This window comes from Sceloporus undulatus, chromosome 5, assembly GCF_019175285.1.
Source record: "Sceloporus undulatus isolate JIND9_A2432 ecotype Alabama chromosome 5, SceUnd_v1.1, whole genome shotgun sequence".
In the NCBI taxonomy this organism is placed as follows: domain Eukaryota; kingdom Metazoa; phylum Chordata; class Lepidosauria; order Squamata; family Phrynosomatidae; genus Sceloporus; species Sceloporus undulatus.
This window is the reverse complement of record NC_056526.1, coordinates 159870270-159881049: the sequence shown is the minus strand read 5'-3', so window position 1 is coordinate 159881049 and position 10780 is coordinate 159870270. Positions and strand designations below refer to the sequence as shown.

General features: G+C 40.5%; 1 protein-coding gene across 1 annotated transcript in view; it reads right to left on the bottom strand.

Moving 5' to 3' along the window:
- Positions 1-550: 550 nt before the first annotated feature.
- Positions 551-10780, bottom strand: part of QRFPR (pyroglutamylated RFamide peptide receptor) — a 30277-nt gene continuing 20047 nt past the window's right edge. The window contains exons 4-6 of the mRNA XM_042469788.1: positions 8917-9152; positions 6514-6611; positions 551-945 (exon numbers count right to left, since the gene is read on the bottom strand). Of these exons, the coding sequence (XP_042325722.1) occupies positions 551-945; positions 6514-6611; positions 8917-9152 (729 nt within the window). The remainder of the gene's footprint in view (positions 946-6513; positions 6612-8916; positions 9153-10780) is intronic.

Below are 10780 nucleotides of genomic sequence, written 5' to 3'. Positions count from 1 at the left end.
ATTTACAGTAGTCTGTTTTTAATATGTGCCATGAATACTCAGGAAAAGACATTAGGAAATGTCTGCCCATTAAAAAAAAACACCAACTTTTCAAGAATATTCAAAGTTAACCAAGCCAAAAAATAGTTCGCTTAGCAGAGTTTTATCCTTATCCTGGGGAAGAGCACAGCAAAGAGAAAAAGATGTCATTCTGTGTGAGTCTTTAGGATGCCTTTCAAATAAAAAAAGAATATGGTGAAAGGTTCCTGTTTTGCCTAGCAATAATACCCATATGGTGCTGAGCAAAAGAGATGAAATAACAGGTCATCTTGATTCTCGCCCACCTGATGCTTTAAATGGCCACATCCAAACCCAGCTCTTGAAGCTACACTCTCCGAACTCCTGGATACTAAAATCAGTAGCCTGAGCTGAAACTAGAATCATTTTGAAATATAATGAGTAGAATACCCTCTTGAGTGATTAAAGAAAGGCAGAAAGCATCTTACAATATTGATACAAAGGTTAAGTTTCTTATGTTAGAACACAAGGGTCCAACAAAATCTCCATTGTGTTAGCTTCCCAGCGAAGCATGAGTAGAAAGTTCAGAAGTAAAGAATCCAAGGTGCCTCTTGGAGTTCCTTTTGGCAAAGGTCTGCTCACAGAATTTTACTTCAATGTTTCCTTCACTGAATGCTTCTCTTCTGCTCCCCTCTAAAACTGGCTCTTTCCTAAAGGCACCTTCTTTGTGTTGTGTCATTGTAATACCCACATTTTCACAACGTCTGGATGGGGGCAGGATTTCTTTTATAATGCAAAAGCAAATTGTAGAGAGGAAGTTTTTCTTGAAGTTCTCATTCATAAAAGCATACACAATGGGGTTGCAAATGGAATTGGAAAATCCTATTACCTGAACGATACCAAAGATCATCTTAATTGTGACATCATCGTACATGCTTTCAAGTCTACCTAGAGACAGGAAAATGGGTGTTAAATTTTACCTTTACAGAGGTAAGCATTATTCATCCATATTCATAACATGTGGGCATCCTGTTCAGCATCTGTAACTATTAAATGACTTATCTATTTCAATTATCCATTCAAAGCTGAGAAGCTAAACAACAATAACTGCTAATTATATTCAGACAGAACCAGATCTCTCTCTCTGTCTCTCTATTTTCAAAGAAACAAAAATATATATTTAGAAAACATATTAACCACCAAACTTATCTATGCTAGATATTTATTTATTTATTCAGTTTATATCCTGCTTTTTTCCTATTATGGGATCCATACATAATGGTACACCAAATGAGGTCTGATGATGACACATGAACTTGGCCATCCCCACAACTGAGATAAAGGATGAACGTAACTAGAACCACTGTTCTAGTTATCCAGCTAATAAATTTATTTTTGGCTCCTTGACCATATGACAGCCATCTAGGACAGCTCATAGTTCAAAATGAAACAATACAAGAGATTATTTGCCCGTGTAAGTCCTGTATTGTCCATTGTGATAAAGAGAAATTAAAAGAACCCTACTTTCAAGTTGGAAAAATTCCTGTTCTCATATTAAACACAGAAATCCTGAGTCTGCATTTGATGTAAGCAAAAGGGTTGCAGAGGCTGCAGATGACCCTTGTTACTTAGACCTCCCTGACTCCATCCTGCGACTTGACACATAGGTGAGAAAGGGAGCTTCTTGCTTCATTTACAACTGTCAACTGCATTCCTTATTTAAAGTGACAGACTCTCTGAAGTAAACAATGCTGAAAGTTCCTGTTAATTAAAAAATCACACTCTATGACTTTGTTATCTCCTCTGATAAATAGCTCTGAACAGTTTGATAACATCTATAAAATGCATACTTTATAGACATGAAGGATGCAATTTTGAACTATCTTTTAATGTTCTTAGAATCATAGAGTTGGAAGAGACCACAAGGGCCATCCAGTCCAACCCCCTGCCGTGCAGGAAGTCTCAATCAAAGCATCCCTGACAGATGGCCATCCAGCCTCTGTTTAAAGACTTCAAAGCAGGGAGACTCCACTACATTCCGAGGGAGTGTGTTCCACTGTTGAAGAGCCCTTACTGTCAGAAAGTTCCTCCTAATGTTGAGGTGGAATCTCTTCTCTTGTAACTTGCATCCATTGTTCCAGGTCCTAGTCTATGGAGCAGCAGAAAACAAGCTTGCTCCCTCTTCAATATAACATCCCTTTAAGTATTTAAACAGGGTTGTCATATCACCTCTTAACCTTCTCTTCTTCTGACTGTAAAAAGACAACCAGTAGAAACAGTATGTAAGGTGGGTTCTGAAATGCCTCCTTTGGCATTTGAAATGCCTTTGAAATGCCTAAACAGACAGGCAGGATACCACAGGTTATCCCTATGGTATCCTGCCTGTGGTTCCAACCCTGGTCAATCTCCAGGAGAGCTGAACAATAGGCATGGGTTCACATGCCCACCCACTGTGGGTCTGCTGCCATACTTATATGCTGCTGTTGTCACATCCTCTCTGAATTTAAGGGTGGGAAATGGGGCATCTGGTTGCATTCATGTGGCCAGGCATCCCCTTCTGAAATCACAAGTCATGGCAGGGGCCTTCAAAGAGGCTATCAATGGCAGGTAAGGGGCATGTGGGCCTGCGTAATCTGCCATCTGTCACAACTGAGTTTCAGAGAATCTTTGTTGCAAACACTTAGTCCTTGTAGACTGAATTAAACTCCATTGGAGCCAGGATTGGGCAGGATCCCCTGGATCCATGTGCAGTCTGCCCAAGTCTTGCCATTAGTGCCATTAGTCCTACCCAGGACTAATGGCCTGTGTTGTCCAGATAGGATGACACCACACTCTACTTTTGCAAATTTGGACCAATCTGCTAGATAGCAAACCACAGTCTTGTGACAGCTTTGGTGAGCCAGGCCGGTGGACTTGCCTAACTTGGACCTTGTCTGATCATTGCCCCAAGTCAATCCAGGCACCATATGGGAGAGTTCACCTACAAGGAGATCCTTGAAAGGGGGGAACTGGTGGGGCCAGAAAAGGATGGGTCTTTCACAAAGCCAGGTATCTTTTTGACGCCTCCCCCCCCCCCAACTAAAACATCTTTGGATGTTCAAGTGTGTGTATATTCCCCTTCTTTGAGAGAAGAAGATTGCAGGTTGGGAACATGCTCTGTATGCATGAATAGGGATGATATGTATAGCCAAACTTCAGTTGCCCCTACCAGATGAATTCTATATTGGGCCTGGGTATATAGCAAGGGCGATTTGGCAAGTGAATGAAAGAGTATTTGACTCAGGAAACCTGAGAAGATCAAACTCTAAGTCCTCAGGATGTTGACTTAGGCGGGTTATAGACCGCCACTTGGGACGTCCGCAGGACGTCCCATTTTAAAAAAGGGGTGTCTCTTCTAGACACCCCTGGGTCTAATATGGACTCTGTCTGTACAATATGGCGCCGGCCGTTCCACACGGCCGGTGCCATCTTTATGTATTGGACGCTGTGCGTCCGAACGTGTCGCGGCACTAATGACATCGCGAGTGTGCCAGTGGCGCCTTGCGACGCTTTTAGGGCGCCGCAGAAAGAAGCTCCATTTTGGAGCTTCTTTTTTGCTCCGTAAGGGAGCCGCACGGTGTGGCTGCGACGACTCCCTTACAGAGCAAACGGCGGCGGTGGCAGACCGCCTCAAAGCGGCGGTCTATAACCCACATTTGTTCCTGGGAAGACAACTCTCGTTTGCAAATTTTTCATCCCTTCGTAATGCCAAGTAGACTGGACTAAATGGGATCAGGAAAAAGCAAGCTTCCCTTGGAAAGGGGCCCCTGGAGTATGCTCTTGAAAATTGAAAATCACTGTCAAGAAGGAAGAGACAAGAGAAAAGGTGTTTCATTTCACTTTGTACTATTGAGTGGCCATTCCTAACATTTGGTCCCATGCAGTAGCGTCACTAAGGGAGTATGGGGATCTGGACCACACCAGGTGACACCCCAGAAGGGGATGATACCCAGTCATCTCCCCGTCCCACACAAGCACTGCTTTGGACCACATGGGTGCTGCTCTGCCACCTGTAAGAAGTTCTCAGGCCCGCACCAGCTCTTCTTGGGCCGCACTGGCACTCCTCAAGCCCAGACTAGCGGTCCTTGGGCACACGCCAGTGCTCCTTAGGATGCATGGGCACACCGCAGGCCCAGGCAGATGCCACTCATGACTGCGGAAGTGAGACCCCAGCCCACAGGGGCATGGCTGCAGCCCTCACAGACGTTGTTCTGGCCCCGAACCTCTGGAAAGCCCACCAGAAGCCCAAGGCTGGAAGTCTCACTCAACCTGGATGTCCCACCCCCCACACCAGGTGTCACTCAGTGTGGGGACCCCACTGGCCCCATGAAAGACAATGGCCAAGCTGTGGGTCATTTGACTGTGAGAAATTAAAAACCTTGCACCTTGCTCTAGAAAGCTTCTGACCAACAAATGTGAAATATTTATGTGACCAGAGGCAGGCTCAAAATTTTGCATACCACAAATATTAGTTGTAAAAATTGTAACTTGCAAAAGTTACAGCATTCCTGAACCTTTGAAGATTATTTCTCCAAATTATTTCCCTCTCCACAGCCTTCAGGTTCCCCCATCTCCTCCACTAAATCCTTTTTAGAACCAAACCCCTTCTTAGAGCAAGGGCAGTTCTGCCCACATAGTCCAGAGACATCTGAAAAGATATCCAAGTTAGAGATTCAGCAAAATTTCCTGCTTCCCCCAAAGTTATCAGGAAACCATCTGGATCCATCAGCTTTTTCGAATGAACCATCCTTCAGTGAATTGAATTCCTGTACCTCTCAACTGAAAGATATAACACTGGTTATCCATTAGATACTGAGCAATGTCCAAGATGTTACCTTTGGCTTATAAGGCCCAATTTTTATGTTGAAGGTGGAGCTGGAGCTCTTTTTACCATACTGTGGCCTAATAAAGATTGTTTGCTTATAATGTGGACTGTGAAATGGTATCTTCACTGAGATTAGAAGGACTCTCAGTGCTTGATATTTCTGTCAAAATTTACTTGTTTATCCATGTGTTTTCTTGATTATTTTCCTGATTGTTAACATTATCATTTTGCCTATTAGCAATTATTCCTTGGCTTTCAATAAAGTTTGTTAAGGGATTTTATTAGGTTCGCTATTATAGATTTAATTAAAAAATAAGCTATGATGAGTTGGGTGTTTTTTTTACTGAAAAGCAATATTAAAACAATACAATTATATACAAAACAAATAATTATACTCAGTCAATGGTAGCTGTTGGCTTCCTTGTCACATGACAGTGAGTCCACTTTGCATTTTAATCTAAACTCTAAACTAACTATCTAAGGTGCTGAAACCTATTTTGGCCATAGGTTCCAGACTAGTCTGGAGTCAGTCTGTCTGTCTGTCTATCTATCTATCTATCTATCTGTTTGTTTGTTTGTTTGTTTGTTTGTTTAAATATGTATGTCATGTTCTATATCCAAAGATCTTGGGACAACACATAATAAAATAGTTTTAAACAATTTAAAACAATAAGAATTATATTTTTAAAAGATGAAAATCATATTAAACTATCAGACACTTAAAACACGACAGTTTAAAAACTATTTAAATCCATTCATGTGGAATAAAACCAGGAATGGATTCTTTGTCTTGAAACACAAAAGTCACCACTATTACTTTATTCAGTTAGTTAACCACACTACCTTTTCATTCTGCTATTGTCTCTATACACAGGTTCCATATATTCAACAGCTAGTGCATGATCTTAAAGTAGACTTGAAATAGGACAATCTAGTTATGCCACTAGTTTGTCAAAATCTAGCTGAGTTTGTTCAGAAAGAGTCACAGAGAAAACTGAAAGGGGTAATATTGTGTGTTGTTCCTTTTATTGTTCTTCATCTTTCATTCTGGGCACAAGTAGTCCCCACAGCACCAAAAGCACATATAAAAATGTAGCCCTAATTCCACTTCTCCCAGTTATTCACATATTTTGGCATACAGTTTATGTCAGGAATGAGGATCCAAGTACATCACATCTATATTGATCCTGATACAAAAGGGATCTTGTAACGCCTTTGAGACTAACTAAAAGAAAGAAGTTGGTATCATGAGCTTTCATAGACTTCAGCCTACTTCCTCAGATGCAAGTTTGAGATTGATCCTGAGAATATTTTAATAGAATCCAGGATTAGAACTAGGCCTGAGAACATTTAACATGTGGGAAAGCTTGTGGGTGATGCTACAGGGGAATCTCCTCTTTGTATTTTTATTTGGAGAACTGTATCTCAAAATTCAGAAAAGGATCATTGTGATCTAGTTCATGTAACAGTATAGAAAGTGTCAAATTGATTCAGATTGTATCAAGCTACAAACCAAACAAATTTCTCCAATATCCCCATATATAGTAACGGTCTTTTATTTATATCTGAAGAAATTCTTGAATAAAGCATTGGAAGGTTCCAGTTCCAGTTTTAATAACAAACACTATAATTCAGAAGAACAAGCTACTCACTGTACTCTATCATCATGTGCATTATATGAAAAGGAGCCCAGCAGATGGCAAACAATACCACAACAGTTACCATCATGATGATTGCTCGCTTCTTCTTCCTGAAAGAGAGGGGGAGCCAGAATTGAGAATTTCTACACAAATATCAGAATGCGCACAATAACTGGGGAGAGGGAGAATACATACGATGGGGTGGGGAAGGCCTATGATAACACATGCACTGCATGCACAGAAGGTTCCAGTTTGGCATGGGAAGGACTTTCCCTGAGAAGATGGGCAGTTGCTGCTGATCTGAGCTAGAAATTGTAGACAAGATAGACCAGTGGCTTGATTCAATATAACGCTGCTTCATATCATCATGACAATTTTATTATACATTTTTTGCAATAAGTATGTGGCAAAGCCATCATTTTTTATTATGCATTTTTCGTCTATGCATCACTTCACATTTGTTTACACTGAATCTAATTTGCCATCTCACTGCCCATTCTCTCAGTTTAGTGAAATCCTTTTTTGAAAGTCATCATAACCTTGTTTTTGGTCTTATCATCTTAAATAATTTAGTAGGCTCAGCACGTTTTCCCACCTAATTCCAGATAGTTTGCGAACAAGTTAAAACAAAACAAAACACCAACCCCTATTTAGATCTTTAGGGTACTCCACTGATCCCATCCCCTCCATGGTGAGAAATGGCAATTTATTCGTATTGGCTGCTCCCAGCTCTTCAACCATGTGCTACAACTTTTCTTCACTCTGTAAGGAAAATGCCTGTTTTTACACTGGGACTGTTCCTAACATATGGTAACTGGGTCTCCCTTTTGAAAAATTATAAAAAGTAATACTACTTTTTCCTGGAAAATGGAACAATGTGTGCCTTCAAGTCATATCTGACTTATAGCGACTATAAGGTGAGCCTGTCGTGCTGTTTTCTTGGCAAGATTTATTCTGAAGAGGTTTGCCATTTTCTTCATATAAGGCTAAGAGGATGTGACTTGTCCAAAGTCACACAGTGGGTTTCCATGTCTGAACAGGCATTTGAACCCTGGTCTCCAGTGTTGTACTCCAACATTCAAATCACTACACCACACTGGCTCTCAACTGGAACAATGCTGGACCTAATCCAGACATTTATCTATTCTGGATAAAGTAAACATGAGATAAGTGGATGGGGGGCTGTCCTGCTTCCCTTCATCATCAACTGTTTCATCCTCTAAATGTGGAGGACAACAATCTAAAGAGGAGAGCTTCCTCTATCCATAGTGGCTTACCACATGATTTGGAGTTCTGATTTTCCACTCCTTCTTTGACCCCATCCACCTGCAGCTTTTCCTTCTAAATAAAAATGTTCCTTGGATTACCAGTATAAAGATTTTTTTTGTTGCCTACTGTCACACCCTACTGTCACACTCCAAAATTTCATAGATGAAAACTGGGACATGTCTTGCCAAGCAACATCCAAGTGTGGTTAAAATAACAAAAGCTAATAATGAGAAAGAACACACCAGCTAGGATGCAGCGGTTTGCTTTTGCTTGAGTCTAATGTGAAGGGCAAGATTTTGCCCCTTCTTAGAATCATAGAATCGTAGAGTTGGAAGAGACCACAAGGGCCATCTAGTCCAACTGGAGGAGGAGAGAGAAACTAGGACTTTTTTAAAACAGAATTTACTGAGATAAAAAGTCTTAACATAAAAAGAGGACTACAAAAGGACAAAACATAAGGACAAAACATGAAACATGATACCTTAAATCCAACATCATATATACTATTTACATCTAGACTGAACACTACAATTTACATATACTAAAATATAGAACAGAAATAAACTTCCATGACTCTTTTTTTCCTTTCTGTTAAGTTCCATAAACCTTTTACTTTGGTACAGGGATTTCATTCAAACCTTTAAAAAACTGGAATAGCTTAAAAGCAATTGAAAAAGTTGGAGAACACAAGATTAATTGGAACTGTCCCTCAACATCTGGAGGGTGTGTGTGAAATATTTTAAAACAATAAAACAACCTCTAGAGTTTTGTTGGCTTTTCAACTTTTTCACTCTGTTCCCAAGAGAATCTGAATGACACAGCTTCTAGGCTAGCTGTACCATCACTTAAGCAGAGTGAGTTAGCTGTTGCAGACAACAGACCTTGGAAGTCTTGAAAGGGCAGCAAATTCTTAGTAGAATGCTTTGTTATTCTTTAGAGATAAGTTGTCAGAGGAGTATACATGGAAAGGTGTTTGTGCAATTAGGCTGGACTGCACCTACCAAATCAGGACATTTGGAGGTGATGTGCTGTGTGGAGATATGTTCTCACTTACACTCACAAAGAATTCTAGAAAGTGAAATAGACACATTTCTTTTACAGAATCTAATAAAACAAACTGTAAAGATAAAAACTGGCTGTGCTAACCGTGATATTTTAGACATCTCATTCCTATGAATGGCTTGCAGAATGGAAGCATCCCCAACTCTCTTCTTAATCCAGAGCTCATAACCAATCTTACTGTAGAGAAAGAGCATCAGCATCAATGGAAGGAGGAAGAGAATGATCAAAATGAAAGTGGCATATATCTTCTGGTGAACTGGACTGGCCCATTCTTCCAAGCAGCATACATATTCCTTTTCATAAAGGAAGTCATATTTATTCTGAAACAAATCAAGTGGACATCATATTCAGTACAGAAGATGCTTTCTTTGTCAATGGACACAAGTCCATTACAATAAGAAAACTGTATAAAGCCTCATAAGCTATGATGAACCTATACAAACTGCTTCTTATTAACTCAAGGTCATTGGTTCATTTATGGAAGTACAAGTATACTGCAGCAAATGAATAAGAAGTTTTCCTGGGCATAACTTCTTTAACAAAAAAAATTGAGACTAGAACCAGAAATAATGTGGAAAGAATAGGGTTAGGTTCCTACACTCTCAAAATGAAAAGCAGTTCAATTTGTTTCGCAATATGCTTTAATCAAAACTAAACAATATGCATATGTGAAATGAAACAAATAGGTTAGGTGAGAGTTGCTTAAGAGAGCAAAACATTGGGGCTCTCCAGACCGCCCCAAAGGGATAGGCTGGAGGCACCTGGTTTCCCTCTGGAGGGATGTCGCAGCAATCAATCCATGCGGCGTTCTTCCAGACCAAAAAGAACCCGGAAAAAATGGGTTCTTTTTGGCATGCGGGGATGACATCGTCAGACATGGTGTCGCGCTTGCATCATACACATGTGTGCTGTATGGATGGTGTCACGTAAAGATGGCGCTGTCCATACGTGTTAGGGTTCTGGAGTGTGCAGATGCTGCGCACTCCGGAACCCTAAAATTGGCCACAGGCCGTCTGTACTGGGCCATTTTGAACCACCTAGAAATCATTTGAAAGCTTCCAAGGGAGACTTGCCACCATTTGTCTTATGATTTTCCTTTTGATGGCCAGATCTGTGCTTTCCTTACACATCCTGTGGGTAGCTGGTGAAGCAGGCTTATCTACTGTCCCCCTTTCTTTCAGAAAAAGTTTTTGGAGAAACAGCTGGTTATATTGGTTGTTGTATGCAAACATTACATGTTAGGTGAACCTATCATGGTTTTTTTTTTTTGTAAGATTGGTTTAGAGGGTGTTTGCCTTTGCCGTCCTCTGAGGCTGAGAGAGTGCGACTTGCTTGAGGTCACCCAGTGCATTTCCATGGCCAAGCAGGGATCTGAGGTATGTCTGTACCTCCCAGTTTTGCATTAGTAACTGATGACATTGGCCATGTTTGCAGGAAATATGGCATTAAAGCAAAATACAAATAATTTAATAACACCATGACCCTGTTGGATCTAGCTCCATCAACCTTCCATTGACTACATATCCCCATAAAAAATCTAGACATAAACATCAAATTAACATTTGTTGTCATTGTGCAAAATGGGGAAATTATTCAAAACGTGAGCTTCTTTACCTCCAGGGTCTTCCCATAAGAAAGAAGGAGAATTCTCAGAAGGTATTTCTCACACACTCTCACACCTTAAATGTAATACACTGTCAGCAGAGGAGAAACTGGTGGAGTTCCACTGTTCTTTTTCTCAGTTGCTCAAGCTGTGCTTCTTGTGGCCCTAGGCATGGAATTGGCTAATGCAACTAGAAATTGCTGAACTTTGTTCATGGTATCTACAGGTCCAACACTATTTGCACTGATGGAATGACAATACTGGAAACTGAACAGAAATTTTTTACTATGTGCCAGTATTTTTCCAATGAGGTATAATCAAAGTATCTGAACAAACTGCAGAGCA